The sequence below is a fragment of the Etheostoma cragini genome, chromosome 21 (assembly GCF_013103735.1).
Source record: "Etheostoma cragini isolate CJK2018 chromosome 21, CSU_Ecrag_1.0, whole genome shotgun sequence".
Classification (NCBI taxonomy): Eukaryota; Metazoa; Chordata; class Actinopteri; order Perciformes; family Percidae; genus Etheostoma; species Etheostoma cragini.
The window spans coordinates 7,659,520-7,676,275 of record NC_048427.1 but is presented as its reverse complement, the minus strand read 5'-3'; the positions used below and the strand labels follow the sequence as shown (position 1 = coordinate 7,676,275).

Here is a 16,756-nt window from a genome sequence, read left to right as displayed (position 1 = left end):
CTTAGAAATTAAGTGTTAACAAGCAGTTGGACAGGTGTACCTAATAAAGTGGCCGGTGAGTGTATATATATATATATGACATACACACACCTTTCAGTAACTCTCTTTTGGGCATCAACAATAAACTGATGCAGATGAGTTACCTTTTTAAATGTAATAACAGAAATCTCACAGTCTCACAGTTAGGATAGACTATCATAACATTTAGAAATAAGTTGGAAAACACTATCATTGATGGTGTTTCCAAAAGTGGCATTTAAGTGATTTTTAAAGGGCACAGACACCGTGGTTAGACTAAACCAGATGCAGGTTAGACTGTGGCAGTCCTGGATGTGATATTCCATTAATCCCATTCAGATGTTCACAAATTAAGACACACATGCCTTCTGGAAAGACTGAATTTTCTGTCTGGAAATTGTACGTCTTTGGTCAAATTTAGAGCAGTTAGTTAAGGAAAGAGATGTTTTACTGTACCTAGAGTTTTCAGTGCTGGCTGAATGCGTAAATCAATTTTTTGCTCGACTCCAGCCTGTAAACAAAAAGAAACTCATTTTTCCAGTCAAAATGCAGCAGACAAGTTATCTAATGATTGATAAGAAACAAAGTATTGCAGTATATTAGAATGTCTTATGTTAGTGTATACATGCATTATATACATTCTGTTTTTAGCTATTTTTGCAAAAGATACATTGTTTACAATAACCTTGTTTGGCTATTTTTTGGATTATTCATTAGAAGATACAGCTACCTGTAGGTTTATGTATTGTACATGAGCTAGTGTTTTTTTTTTTTTTTTTTTTTTTTACAATTGCTTGTGAATAAATCTATATTAACCCATTGATTTGCAGTTATTCAAAATGTTGAGAAGGAAGTGGAAGGCAGCATTTCTTAACTGTGACTAAACATAAATAACTTGAAAGTCATAAAATTAGCTCTGAAGGTGGTGTTGATGCCAATCATTTAAAAAAGGGTTTGTTTCATTAATATTAAAAGACTTTGCAGACTGGTCTAATAGTTGTCTTTTGTCACACAAAAGACTGACAGACAACTGAAGTCCGCTCCACATGCAGATGCACATGCTTAGAGCTACAGTACGTCTGTTACCTGCATCGTATGGAAATCCTCTGCACTGATCAGCACATTGCAATATGGGAACAATACAGCAGTATTACACGTCACATAATTAACCCCATCATAATACAGTGTTCGGAAAAACCCTAAAACATAGATGTGTATGGTACCTCTTTCCAGAAGGGTTTACCAATGTTGGTGAATTCTTCAGTGATATCGCATGCGACTATAACTCCATCGTCAGGCAGAGTCAGTGCAATGCTCAGTGTGTTGTAGCCTGTGTATACTCCTGCAATGAGAGTGCACTAAAATCAGCAAAATGGATTACAATTGATAGGGCAAAAGATTTCTTGAATATCACATAAGAAACCTGGTTTCTGTAGGCAGGGGAATAGAGAAACTTGATTTTCATCAGCTAGATTTCTTGTGGAGAACGCTAGTTTCTTGGCCATGTGTGCATGTAGGCTAACCATGTTTCTAATCAGCTTTTTAGATGTACGTCCTCGTGCCTCACAATGACTTCGGACAGGGAACGTGTTGCTGTGGCAGCACTACGGCGCAATGAAAGACGTCCTTATTACTGTACTGTGTACTGCATCCTTGTTTTTCAAATAATTTGATTCAAGTTTGGCCCTTACCAATCTCTAATGCTTTCTTGGTTTTGATTAGTTTTGCCAGATTGGCCATGAACTGCGACTGCTCACAGGCGACCATTATGAAGTTCAAGGAGTGTTCCATTGTCCTCTGAAAGCAATGACAGGAAACCAGTTGCATTAGATTCACAACTTACACTGTAACACTCGATTACATTGAATGATATTGAGTGCTTAATTGTGCCAGAGCACATCTGTATTCCAGATACTGTGACAAGCTTACCAGTCTGAGGTTTTTCAGGGCCGGATGCTCCCTCAAGGAGTTATTGAGGACGTACTGCAGCAGTGGGTTGTCTTTTCCCTCGGCGTGACTTTTAGAGATGCTCATTTTGGAAGATTTCTTTTTCCCTGAGGCCACACACATTAACAATAAAAGAATTATAAGGATCTTAAGAGCACGATACTGCCCGTTGATCTACTATCCAGCTTATACATCTTTCAGGAAACCGATGTCTGGTCTAGTTAATGTACAGTGTAATGTAAGTTGTTATTTGATTTAGATCAAACTTAAACAATTTCAGAGGGGAAATACAATTATTGCACCAGCAGCAACAGATCTAGATACAGAAATGAAGACTGGAAAGTGTAAGACAATGTAGCTTGGCAACAATACAATGCAATGAATTGTCGCATTCTGGTGACAATGTCTCTGTGTCCCTATATGTTTTCAGTCTGTACATCACAGGATATTCCTGTAATTTTCTAAATCTTTGTAGTTTTGGATTTGCCATTTATAAGGGTAGAATAACTACATTAATGTTAATACTTTTGCTTATCATGTGTTATACCCTTGTTATACCCTTGGGTAACACTTTACAATAAGGTACCAAACATGTAGGTAGTTACTGATAAAGCAATGTGTAATGAATAGCTAACTAATGATTAGTTAGTCAATCAGTGTTTGAATCAGTCAATCATTAGCTAACCATTCGTTACTCAATCATTAACAGTATCTACCAGTCTGTTTACAAGTAACTAATCATTAGTGCTTGAATCACAGTTAATCCGTAATAATCTTTACCTAACGTTCGTTCCTCAGTAACTACCGACATTTTTGGGTACCTTGTTATTGTAACGTGTTACCCTTGTAATGCACCACATTTAATGCTATCAGCGACGTGTAGGATGTCATCTTAGCTGAAGGGCGCTTTAAGGTTGCATCCCGTAAAAGACCCAAATGTTGATCACTCATTCAAAAGTAACTTCTTAATAATTAACATAACACCCAAATTAAAAAGTTCACATAAAAAAGAAAGCCACAATGTATAGGCTACTATTGTAAAAGTATAAAACCACAGAGACCTGGATTGTGCAATTATGTTTCCTTTCAGATTTGTGAAAAGGATTTCACTTGTTTCCACTGTCCAAACCACATAAGCTCTGATGTACACTGAAAATACTGTACCTGGGTTAGATTTTGGTTTTAAACCCTAACCAAAACATAAAAATGGTTTTACAGATTTCACAGAAGGATTCCTCCTCTGTGTAGATCTAAAACACTTCTTTTTTCATCGTTCTTACCAAAGAAATAGCCGGCGACTAAAACAACTCCCAGTGTAATGGATCCAGCCAGTGCCTCTTTGGAAATATTACGAAAAGACATATTTTACACGACAATTGTGATACGGCATACGAATAAATCTGATCCCAGCTGAAGCTCTTCCGTGTTTGTTTGGCGCTGTACCGTAATACTGCGACTAGATGCGAAGGCCAACCAGGATGGGAGACCTCTTGCGTTTTTGTCTGCATACTAGGCCGGCCACGATCTTGAGATTGCCATTGTGAATAGCGTCGATGAAATAAGGAAACTGTAAAGTGTAGCGACTCCAGCAAAGGCCAGTCACACGGAAATTGTTATGAGAGTTCAATTTATATTTGATAAATCCAAATAAACAAGACACATTCTTGTTAATATGACAAATGTAATATATGTAGAGCTACAGACTGGAGCCATGAAATGAAACCCACATGCAGCTGCAATTTGGAAAAACAACTCACCACACTGTTGCGTCTAAAGAAAAGGGTCTTGGATCTGAGAGAGTGCCTAACTGAATTCCTGATTAAATGAACCTTTAAATATTTGCTCAGTCATGTGGCGATAATGAAGGTCATATGACCGGCTGCTGCTCTCATGATAGGACTGTACAACAGACGCCCATTGCAAGGACCACGTCTATGGACAGGACTTACTGCAGCGTGCATATCCCTTTCTTTAGAAGATGTCAGAAAATATTACCGGGATTTTTGCAATTATGTGTGCAGCTGAACAGTGGTAGACCACATATTTCTATCCTTTACTGAAGTAAAAGTATTACTACCAACGTGTGCATTTAATATGTTACAAGTAAAAGCCCTCCAGTCAATATAATCAGCAAAATATACTTCTCAAAAGGAAATGTACCCCTCATGCAGAATGGTTCCATTCAGTTTTTATTATATGCAGAGTATTAAAGTGTTTATTATTATTATTATTATTATTATTATTATTATTATTATTATTATTATTATTATTATTATTATCAATATTATTATTATACATTAAACAACATTCATATGCAGTCTAAATCGTCAAAGTAACTGGTAACAGCTGTCTAAAATGTAGAGTTAAAAGAACAATATTTCCCCCTGCAGTGTAGTGAAGTAAAATCTCAATGTTGCATTAAAATTGACAGAATTAATTGACAGGCTGTTTAAATAAAAATACAAAATAGTGTGACAAAGCTAATAAATAGACCATGGAACGTCTCCTTACTGTAAATTAATTGGATAATGAAAAAGGTTGGGCCATGTAATATAGGTGTTCATACAGAGGAGGGCAGTGTTGTCAAGGCTGTAAAGCCCACTTGTTACATTTATTCTCATGTAAATAATGCTGATGATATGGAGAAAAAGTTTAGTGTTTTACTGATAAATTTAATTTTCTAATAGAAAAGTAGCTGATAATAAACATTTTGTGCCATTTTAATATTTATGTTGCATTTAGTTTATTCACATGTGGATAATCTGATTGACCTTTAACAAAAAGATTGTTCTTTTGTAATAAATTTAGGTGTGTGTGTGTGTGTGTGTGTGTGTGTGTGTGTGTGTGTGTGTGTGTGTGTGTGTGTGTGTGTGTGTGTGTGTGTGTGTGTGTGTGTGTGTGTGTGTGTGTGTGTGTGTGTGTGTGTGTGTGTGTGTGCGCGCGGTCAGTCAACCAAAAAAACACCAGTGTTTTTATTTATGGTAAAAAACACAAATGTATTGTTTTGTTCTATAATCTTCAATTAAGAGCTATTGTTAAAAAGAAAGTGGGGAAAAAAATTTGCGTGTGCAGCTTCTGACTTTTAAATATGCCACACCAGTTAGACACTGAGTTTTTGTTCATTTTTCTAAAATTTAATTTAGTTTAGAGCATTACATTTTCTGTCACAAAGAGAATACAAGTGCTTTTAGGTGTATTTTGATGATTATTTGTCAAGCATAACGAGAGCAAAACTCTGTAGTGAAGTAGAATCTTTGAGCACATTCAGCCGCCAGAGCTGTAGACCTTCAACCCAAATGAAGAAGCAGAATTGCTAGACAAACAAAGTCGCCATGTGTTAGTGATAAGAAGTAGGTTTTTATTTGGTGGTGAACAAATGCTAAACCTAATGACTAGCAGGCAAAACGCCTTAATCATCCCAAAATGTACATGCAGCCCTAAATATAAACTCTGGATCACATAGCCGTTAGTCATTAATTACCAGTTAACTAATCTTTAAATTACACTATTAAAATCGTTCATCATCAATCATTTAGGTACATAATAAGGAGCCACATTTAGGGCTGGAACTTTGTTTTACTGCTTGATCTTATACTTTGCACATTTCATTTTAATCCAACATTAAAAGTTTAGAAGGCTTTTAATGTATACATTTAAGTGTTTCAGTCCCTCAGTGCATGTGATGCATTGTGGCAAAAAGTAACCTGAGACTATGTGAATGTTTTTTATTTTCTTATCTCCAATCTAGTGAATAAAGGGAAGACACACGGAAAATAATGTATCAAACAGATAGAAATCCAGTGCATGTGAAGGCCAAAGTAATCTCAGCACAGGTTCCTGTTTGATAATGACAGTGTGCTGATGGTAGTATTCAAGTGCTGTTTTCTAAAAGACATCTCCTTGTACCTGTTCTACCTGATGGATAGCTTGCAATCTGATGCTCTTTTTTTTCAGGAATCTCCAGTTCCCAGATAGTCTTGGCTGCCGGCCCTGCTGCTGCTGCTTACTAACAGTCTGGACCGCAGGGGAGGCTAGAGTCTTCCTCCAGGGGGCAGGGACGCTACCAGCTGGGTTGTTGAGGGATGGAGCTTGCCTCGGGGTAACCCTCTTGTGTGAGTAAACACCATAACAATCCAGCAGAGAAACACGCTCCCCGGGTCTGGGAATTTTCTGGTATGCCAGAACAATGTCTGACACTGTTGTGGTGATTTCATTTTATAGGCCGGCCCAACTCTAGTCTACTGTCTATGAGGAGAAGAGTTTTATGTCACATGTCAAAATGATTAATGTGCTCTAAAATGTGTGTAGGCCTTCTTTGTATGTGTGATGAGGCAATATTCTGTTTTTATCACAGACTATAGGGAACATTGAGTCGATTATCCTTTTCTACACAGCACTTGTTAAGCTTTGGGTGACCTACTGTATCAACTATCCAATGGCTTGTAGATACACTTTATTACTTAGCAAACATGCCCTACAAATTTTAAATCACAGAGGAACTGTGCTCATCAGACTTCTGTGCTCTTCCAGTCAATAAAATGCCGTGTAAGTCCACTCCTCTCAACTCTCAAGTTTGACTTTGGTCTTTCTCTTTGACTGACAGATAAGCGAGCGATACGACTCCATCAAAAAGTGCAGCCTGACAGTTCGATTTGACAGCCCTCTTCAAACTAAATACACACCGTGTTTCTGACACTATATTAACTTGACAAGAAGAAAAATGGTAAAAGAAATGAGACAAATATGTAGATAGCTATACTCATATAGATTTCACTAGAAAAAAATGTCCATAAACAGAAATATTAACTTTACAAAGGTATAAGACAGAAAGGAACATATCTTCACAATTGAGAAGCTAGGAAAGATTTGTTTTGGCATTTTTGCTTCATAAATTACTTAAATTATGACTTGGTTATCAAAATGTTTATGAATTTAAATCCAAAAGCAACATCTCAACTTGGTGGTGCAACAAATCCGCGTTGAACTGCATGGAACTTAAATGGGTAAAATATATGATGTAAAATAATTTATCATGCAGCGCTTAATGTACACACTAAAGAACCTGTAAAACCTAAGACCTCTGGGTAAAAATGACCCTTTAATAGCTATTAAACAACATCTTTAGTCAATTATTCATCAATGTGAAATGTTTTCTGCCATTATCAGGCAGCATACATGAAGTTGTGATCAAGTCACTAAATATTCCTGTACTTGTGCGGTCATCACTTGAGTGTGTAAATCCACATCATTGTGATATGACTACAATCTGCTCTCCCATTTAGCTAATAAAATGCATAGACCTAAATGATTCATGGCAACCATTTACATAATTCATAATTAAATCACAACTCGATGGCTTGGAATTTATTTGTAGTGAAAATTCATATGCCGCCATCGTGATATACTAATTAATATCTTTAGTTATCATTGGAACATTGCTTACTCGGCTGGGGTCTGGTTATGGGGCAGGAATAATGCAATGCAACAACAAATTATCTGCACATTTAGGGGGAATGTCTCGGAGTGATGGCCACAATATGCATTTGCCTGAAGAACTTAACAGCGGAATCTGTTTTATCGGAGTTGTCACGTTCTGGCTAATCATTTTGAACACTAAAGATTAAGGCTAATGCATTTCCATCCTCTAGCTCCCATGTAGGGCTCCAGGGCGTCTCTAATCATGCTGTGCACTTTTCCCACAGTCCACAAAAACATGTGCCACAGAAACACATTTCATCCAGTAGACAAAGGAAAAAACTAAAAACAGCATTGCTAATAAAGCAGATAGTTTGATTAATCACTAAAATGGTGGTGGTTCTAAAAACGTTTAGTTAAGTAATTGACAAAAAATCGACCACAATTTTGGTGAAAAGTCATTGTTAATGCAACAATACCAAATGAAATGTATATCTTTTATCATTATAAATGGAATTGTTTGGGGATTTTGGACTGTTGTTAGACTAAACAAGTAATTTGATGCTTTCTTCTTATTTTGGGACATTTTATGGATTTTTATAGATTGTTCACCCAAATTGGAATTAAGCTTATTTTCTCACTTACCTCTATTTGTATTTAGCCATGCATAGTTTTGGTTTCATTTGTCCAGGGTGATTTTGTTTTAACTTTATTGCCATTACAATAACACAAGTTAGGAACTTGCCTTGGTGAGTTCATTGTACAACAGGACAGACGGGACAACGCACAGCATACTAATAAAATTGATATAAATTAATACCAAAAAAGCTAAAAACAAAATGTACCCTTTAGTGCTAAAGATTTACAATTCAAAGGGCAATAGGTTTAGATATATCCATCCCTAAAATTTCTGTATCCACCCTAACCCAATCAAGGTAAATTGTGTTTGATTGGTGGTTGAAAATCTACAGAGACAAGGCAAATAAACCCAGAAGCATCTGCATTGCTATAGTGAAACTTTAGTTTGTGTTTTATGTGTTTTTATTGATGAAGGAAGTCATTGTAGTTGCTGTTCCAGTTGGTTGCATTGCACCCTGTAACAAAACTTGAGATCCACTGTATTGAAAAAAAAGGAGGTGCATGCAACCTCATAACGACGTCCCACAAACACATGGGTCAAGCTAATGAACTTGTGTCAACACGCACCTTTCCCCTTACTCCTATGAGCTTAATGCATTCTTAGTTTCAACAGTTAATTCAGAACTGAACATCCACTAACTCTCATCACCAGTGGACAAACAATTCACTAATGGTCCCCGAGGCTTCACCACTATCTATTGATCTACTGTCACCCAATTTCTCGGTGACTTATGCCCTGCGTAATTCCCATTACTGTGCACACTGAAGCCTTATCAGGGAGAACAATAGGCTTGTTGTCACTGAGGGCAATAATATGAGCGGGCCTGTGACGGTGTGAGTGTGAACTCATGACTTCCACTCCTCGAGCCCTCTCGGTGACCTTTACGCTCATGTGGGCCAGTTCGAAGCCCAACGCCAGAATTCGAAACTCAATCCGGACCGTTTGCAGATGAATCAGAAAATTGGATCTTGCTTGTTTCATAAAACCGAAACCCCAAAATACTGAGGGCCGGCTCCTTAGCCATAAAACTGTCGCTGTGATATGTCTCTAGCAATGATGATTCCCAGTTCCTGCATGCCCCCTCTCCAGCTCTCCCACCCGCTGGCTGCTATCTCTTCCTTTTCAATTATGTTTCCCTGCTCTTTTTAGACAAAGAGTAATAAAGCTATAAATCGTGTAACCGGCAGAAGGTATGGACATTCTGTCTCTGAACTGCTGTTGAAACTGCCATAAACCACCCACAAAGTCAAAGATAAGGATTTACAGTTATTTAACATCATCCTTGTCCCCTAAATCACACTGATAAGAGAATTAAGTGATGGCTATAGGTTCTTTGTCCTCTAACTATTGATTTTTTTTAACAGAGAGGGCGAGTGCAATGTTTTTATTGAGCATCCTATTTGCTTAAAGTTTGAGAGTGGAAATAGAGCTTTTTGGATTGTTTTATTGAACCACAGATTCTGCACTGTGAATTAATTTATCTGATAACGGTGCCTTCTTGTTTAATTGCCATTCACTGTGGAAAGGTTTTCAATTGTAGAGTCACAAAACATGACAGATGTTACTATTATTGCAGTATTGGAGTTGTTATTTTAGCCAAGCAGAGTTAAATTTCCTCCTTGAAAGACCATTGCCGCCATTGTTTTATATAGTTAAGGACAATTTGATCTTTATGCAAATTGTTTTGTGGCATGACACAATTATAATGTATTTTTACATTAAAGTCACAACAACTGAGTATGCTGAATGTATCCTGTCTGAATAGGAATGATTGTTCCTTCTTGGCCTCTCTAGACACAACACATGACTTGATTCACAGGAAGACATCCATCTATAATAATTGGTATTAATATCAAATGCTGAAAAGAATCTGCTTGTTAAAGCGACCATTGTTTCACCAACCCTGAAGTATATGTCCCTCTTAGCACCTAATGTCCCAGTTTGAACAAATACGTGTTTAGCTTGGCGGAAGTTAGTCACTCTTTTCAGCATGAAAACACTTATGTCAGTGCCTCCGAGACGGCAAAGTTGCAGCCGTTCACATTTAATGATTCAATTGCTGTTAAGCTTCAAGTTCACAACCCCAGCAGCCATGATAAATGTCAAGGGCAACAATGTCCTGCTAACTAGGCATGCCACTGCCAACCAATCATTTTGTTATTGACTAGTAATGTGACTTTGAATGCTATGTTACAGTCTATTTATCTTGGTATCCATATGGTCTGGTTATTCAGTCTGATTCAGTGTTGTTCATGTGACTCAAAGCACCACAGTCAGTTACAGCTACGGATCACCCAACAGGCGTTAGAGCAGATCTTAACAATATATTCCTCACTACGATCTCCCCCTCCAACAGCTGTTAACTTGTTTTTAGAAATGACATTTGTTCACACAGTATTTGTTGAAAGCTATTAATTCTGTCTTGGTGTCGTCTTCTTTAGAGTGGCCTTGGATTGATGTGATGACAGCAATTAATGAATTTAATCCTGTGTATCAAAATAGCCCTGTTTGCATCAATGCCTGATCAACATATCTTTCGCATTAGAATAAAGTGGTGACACCAAGGCCTAAGTTGTTAAGTGTCATTTCTGTAGTAATGTTTGATAATGAAAAGGTTAGACTAGTTTCAGTGATGTGGTTGAAATCACTATATGTATTAATAATAATAATTTTCTGATCATATGCCACAACATGGTAAACGTATGAAAGTCACACACAAAGCAATACAATTGATGCAATGCAAACAATGATAATGTTAATGGGAAATGTTTGTTCTATAAATATAATATCAACCAATCCCAGCACTGACCCACCTTGCTCTGTGTTGAGAGGTATTTATGATAGTTCAGAGCTGTTGGGTGGGACTGAGTCACTAGTTCATGCTGCTACCATATATTAGTCCCAAGCTAAAGGGTCACTCCTCTATGTATAGCCTAGCTGGGTTTCTTTTTGGCAGAGGGTCATTCCATTTTGTATACGGACCTCCCAGTTGGTCAGCCTTAGTATAGTGCCTACTGAGAGGGAATAAGCAGTTGGCAAGGTGGTAACAACAATGACAGTAATCCTGGCTCTTTTGTTAAAATATGCTTTCTTTTAAACAAGTTTTTGATTACTAGTAGCACTATGGAGCAATATTTTTTACAAGTGGGTGCCTGTTTAGTTTAGTTTACAGTGTGCTAGCGTGCCAGTTTATTGTCTTTTAAACACACAAAACACTTCCTGGTTAGCTTTTCAAATTCAAAAGCTTGTTGCCATTTTTTAAAATGATAGCTAATGTTAATCACTATGCCTATGTACCTTTTTCTTTTAATATGGATTAGACAAAATGTTTAACAAAATAATGAATTACTTGACAGAAAATATAGATTAATCGGTAAAGAAAATAACTGTTAGTGGCAGCTCTAGTTAGGTTTTGCCCAACCGTGATGGTATGCAGCCAAGGATCCTGAAAAGGTTTAACTGACCAAGAGCAATTTATTTGCCCATATCAGCTGGCCAACACATGTTAAAGGTTTTCTGGAGTTCTTTTAAAATGTTTTTACATACTCTCGTGTTCTGGAGTGACCACATCTCAGACCTCTAAACAAATGCCCTTTTAAGATGACCAAGGCCACTGGTGGGGCTTTGCCTCATTAGTTAACTGTGGGAATAAAAGACTCAGCAGAGAAGTCCAAACCCACATAAATAAAGTGGGAATTTTGTATATTATATGTCTCAAATGTAAAACTCCCAAACAAATGAGATTGGAAAACTCTCTGGGGCGTCTTCTTAACTTTGCTGCTGTCATCCATCAAGAATATTGCCATGCGAGTCCATACAAGACTTGGACAAACTGCTTCTTTAAGCATTTCTCCGGGAAGCATAAAAGTGTATTTATGGTCACCACGAGCAGGTATAGACGAAGATTGGCAAACATGAAAATCAAGTCCTCTCTCGGGTGCCATCTAGCTGTGCTCAGCTATGTTAAATCATAGATGGAAAGAACAACAGTCTGGTGCCACAACAGTCCAGTCTGACAAAGCACTGCCTTGGGCCTGCGTTTTTATATTCTCTCTAAAGCCCGTTATTGGAGTCAATGTTTTGTCTTCATACCTGTTTTCAGCTCTGTAATGAACTTCATCTGTTGTATTCTGCACATCAATGACATTTTCCAGTTAAATGTAACCTACAGTTTAGCGTACACCCCACTGCCAAGATTTAAGGCTGCAAAAGATCCTGTCTCTGCACTTAGCTGATGTGGGATTGATTTCCTTTACAATATATGAATCACTGGGGTCATTACTGAGCCAGCCTCTTTCATTAAATTGAGCTATATCTACTGTGTCAACCCAGGACCTTCTGAGAGCCCTCAACACAAAATATACTGTACCTCCATTGGATTAAACGGCATTATGTAAAGTATAGCGTCATTTATGCCATGAATACAGAACATTGATCCATTGTAGAGAAAATAAGTGACAACATACTCTTGGGGCCTTTTTAATAAGTCAGATGTAGCCTAAGTGTTGTAAAAATACTGATAAGTAGATCTTGTTGATGAATGTAGAAGCTAAATCTTGTAGTTGAATGAATAATATCAAGTGGTAGAAAATTATACATTCGATGCACCTGTGTACTCTTATAAATGCTAGCAATGCTTTCCAAAACCCTTTTTAATTGGGAGTCTTATAACGGATCACTACACACACACACACACACACACACACACACACACACACACACACACACACACACACACACACAGTATTGACTTTTCAAATAGGACATTAATGTAGATAATGGCCATTTTGAATCCTCATTTGTCACAGGTAATCTGGAAACATGAGCAATATAGAGTGGTGTTCGCGGCTAGTCATTAAAGGAGAAATAAAAGCGAAAATAAATCCAATCTTGGAACGCCTGCAATTAATCATGTTGGCCACCACTGGCTGCCTGGCTGCGTAACAGTTTTTTAGAGTCATTTATGCTGGTTTCCCTGATAATCCATATATTCAGAATAATGCCTTCCTCCATGCTCAAAATGCTGTGTTCAGGTGATACCGCTTTAAACTGTATGTTTCTGTCCCTTCCCCCTTAAAAAACATACAGTATATTACAACAATAACATCTAATGGCTGACAGGAGAAACCCAACGATCGCACATTTTTCAGGGAAGCTTTTAATGAAAGTGTTAATTAAGTATATTTTTAATTAGTCCTTAAGGGGATCACAAACCAAGATAGTATCCTGCAAAATTTACTTTAGAGTTTCCAATTAGAAGGATTTTAATGTAATTTTTGTAACAGAGAGCAGAGAATTACTAAACAAGAGGAGTAACGTATGCAGTCCGACACATACCCGTCCGACAAATCGCAAGTCAATTAAAGCTGTCAATACTTACTTTTCAACCAGTTTTATTGCATCAAACAACTATTTAAAACCAAACTAATCAGAAACAAACATCAGCGTGATAAGAACTACCTAAAATTACAGAAACATTAAATCATTTGACGTGTGCTATGATTTGGCCCATATCCAATTTGCTTAAGTGGGGGGGGGGGGTGTTAAATGCATAAAACATCAAGTACATAAAGTATGAGATACATTGCAAGTAACAAGTGAGTGCAGTAGTTCATGAGAATATGGCAACCATCAAACATGTTCTTTCTTTCATGAATCTTTAAAATAAATTCTGGCTCAGCACTTAAAGCTAAACACTTGTTCCAACATTCACCAAATTTCATTGAAATCTGAGTATTTTTTGGGCATTTTATATATATATACACACACACACTCTATATGTATGGGCACCTGCTGTCTTGAGCAATTCGGGTGCCCGTAATATCTTTTTCACTATTCTGCTAAACCGCAGACAAAAACAGGGCCTAAAACTAAAGGGTTAAAGATTGAGAATCTCGAGGATTACCCCTTAAACATTTCTAGTTTAAAAAAAATCATAGCTGCTACTTTTCTAGCTATACGTGAGTGGTCTGTTTCCGTTCACCATTAGTAGACATGCACTTGAATATTTAGTCATTACGATTTTGAGTGTTCTCAGCAGCGTCTCTGGAGACAAGGTCTAGAATAAAAGCCTCAAGCCTATCAGGTGTCCCATACAGGGCAACTCCTAGCACCTGACAACATGGTCCTGCAGGGAGTTTTTGCTGTCACAATAAATCAGCAACAGACAGGATACAGTATAATCATGTGGGTGTCCTATTTCACTCGGCCTCTGCCGAATGTTGAGCAAAATGTATGCTGCATGTGGTGGTGCACACCGCAACTGCATACATCGCCATACCCACACAGAGCTTGATGGTTGACTTGAGAGGAATAATCCATGGGTGATAACGTACAAAGAGCCGCTGATGGTTTATGTTGCTTGTCTTGTACACAATTATGTACTGTATTGCCAGTAGCCCCCTTTATTCTTAAACCTCCCTTGCTTTGATAGAATATGAAGTAAGTGGGATGCGTTTGAAGAACTATAAGCCTAGAGGGTCTGTTTTATATCTTAACATGTAGCTCATACCTTAGAATTGAGGCGTTAAAGACATTTGACAATGTTTTAAAACAAAGTGTTCAACTCTAAACCATATGAAGCCTATACTTCAAAACCCAAGTAAATTGAGATGCCTGAACTATCAGAGTGGGGGCCCGTGCCGTGCTTATATGTGAGCTTTTTTCCCTTCATAAAGATGAATCATAATGTCTAATTCTCACAAATTACCCAAACATTATGTAGTTCTCTCATTTCCAACGCTGTTTAATCTGTGTCTGGAGTATTCGCTGTCACTTCATGTTGCAAACACTCCTTTCACTCTGGCAGTTCATTGTCTTTTGATGGGCCATAAAAGACTTGGTTTGATGGATGATAACTCGGGGCGCCTCTCTTTGTTGTGGGATGTGACGACTGAGTGCGTGTGAGATGGGAGAAGAAGACGCGGTGTGAATGGGAGATGTCAACGATGTCTTGCGCTGACACCGAGGCCTTAAGCATTGGCTTTGATCTCTGTGAATGATTGCAAAGCAAACACAAATAAAATATTCCAGTGTGTTACAGTTCCCAGTGAGAGAGTTGAACTGTTTTTTGAACATTTTCCAAGAGGTCTCTCCCTGATTGGCATTTCTAGAAGAGATACTTGCTAATACCAGGCCTTTTATCATTTAGGGTCTGACAAATTTAAAAATGTGTTTCTAGGAAGGTAATGCATGTTCTGTCTTCTACCTGTATGTAAAACGTTAATTCATCAAGAGAGAGGACAGCCCATGTCCTTACCTTCTGACACTGTCCAATAAATAAGGAGAGCTCTATAGGCCCTAGACTCCCTGCTGACGCTACAACATCTGCTCAGGCACTTACTAGTTAATGTATTAGCTGTGAGAACAGGGCAGGTGTTTTCAGCTGGAGCCAGAGAACATGAAAAACATTATGCCTCCAGTTCATGGAATAGAATTAAAATGAATCACCACCAGTTTTTCTCATAAAAATCACAAATAATGTTTTGCCATGAAGGACAGATGAGGATATTTCATTGGTCTGCTTGATGGTGGCAAAGAAAAGAAAAAATCTAAGTGATTGCAGCTCACATAAGGAATCTATTTAGGTTAAAAATTCCTGAGATAAATACATATAAATCACCGCTACTAAAAACAAAGGCTTTCTTTGCACTATAAATTGTTTTCCAGTAGATTGCAACCATTTGTTGGTTTTTGTGCAGCTCTCCATGTCCACATGAGGCTTTGGGATTTTACTTTGATGTTTACTTAACCATCTGAGCATAATGTGCTCCATGGCCTTACATTATAGATTACAAGAGAAGTGCTTTAAAGGTCTAATCGTGCTGGTAGTTAGGATCACAAGCAAACATTTACCATTTATAAGCTCTAGCTATTGGGAATTAAATATTTGAAAACTTACTCATTAGTAGAATCCCCAGGAGGCATTAAGAGAGCTTGACCAAACTGATTTAATAAATGCATGATAAATGTATGTTATTATGTCAGATATGCTGATTACCTTATTAGTACTGAACGGGCAGATAGTACTCCTGAGAATATCATTTTTGATCTTTAAACAGTCAGTATAAATCTTTTATGATACATTAAACAGTTTGTGTAACATTGGCCATATTGCATAATTTGTGTTAGATATAAAGGGCCAAGTATCAAACAAAATGTCACTTACCTCTAGACTGAAACTCTGTTAGACTGAATTAATGCAGTTTAGACTTGGGCTTTGTTTACATGTACATGGTTATTTTGAAAACTAAGACATTTCCCTCTGTTTGTGCCCTTAGTTTACACGCAAAAGGAGAATTTGCCTGCCTTGTCTTTCTAAAAACTCCGGCCAGAGTGGAGATTTTTGAAATCTTTGTTTGCATGTAAACTGAGACAAATATAGGTTTAGGCAGCCAAGTAAGTGAGGAAGAGAGAAGAAGTGATTTGTTGTTGTTATTTTCGAGATTGGCTAATGTGGGCTTGAGCTTCTCGTTACACTGCCACCTACAGGTTTGGCTTGCTTTTGACAGAAAATATATCTACGGGTACTTGTAAACGAACACTTTTCTGAAAACGGACAGGTGTGCCTGATGTTATTTTTGAAACCAGAGAGGTTGAAATGTCTGTTTAGGAAAATAGCCGCCCATGTGTAAACATATTCTTACCCCGACTTGGGTCCTGGGATGTGTTTTGGATAACTATGAATGAAGGGGACCTGTTCAGACCTTCCGTATCTAGCCGTGCGTGTGTGCGTGT

General features: G+C 37.7%; 1 protein-coding gene and 1 long non-coding RNA gene across 4 annotated transcripts in view; one reads left to right on the top strand and one right to left on the bottom strand.

The window, feature by feature from the left end:
* LOC117936886 (catechol O-methyltransferase domain-containing protein 1-like) overlaps positions 1 to 3,945 on the bottom strand; it is a 6,689-nt gene extending 2,744 nt beyond the window's left edge. The window contains exons 1-5 of one of the 2 annotated variants that reach the window (XM_034860372.1): positions 3,723 to 3,945; positions 1,948 to 2,072; positions 1,710 to 1,815; positions 1,242 to 1,360; positions 475 to 529 (exon numbers count right to left, since the gene is read on the bottom strand). In XM_034860372.1, the coding sequence (XP_034716263.1) occupies positions 475 to 529; positions 1,242 to 1,360; positions 1,710 to 1,815; positions 1,948 to 2,052 (385 nt within the window). In that variant the 5' untranslated portion in view covers positions 2,053 to 2,072; positions 3,723 to 3,945. Of the gene's footprint in view, positions 1 to 474; positions 530 to 1,241; positions 1,361 to 1,709; positions 1,816 to 1,947; positions 2,073 to 3,245; positions 3,500 to 3,722 lie in introns of those variants that run through there. The other variant, XM_034860371.1, reaches the window with a different exon arrangement.
* Positions 3,946 to 5,874: 1,929 nt separating this feature from the next.
* The window catches only part of LOC117936887, a 25,748-nt gene continuing 14,866 nt past the window's right edge, over positions 5,875 to 16,756 (top strand). For both annotated transcript variants that reach the window (XR_004655042.1, XR_004655043.1), the window contains exon 1: positions 5,875 to 6,077. This is a non-coding gene — a long non-coding RNA (uncharacterized LOC117936887). The remainder of the gene's footprint in view (positions 6,078 to 16,756) is intronic.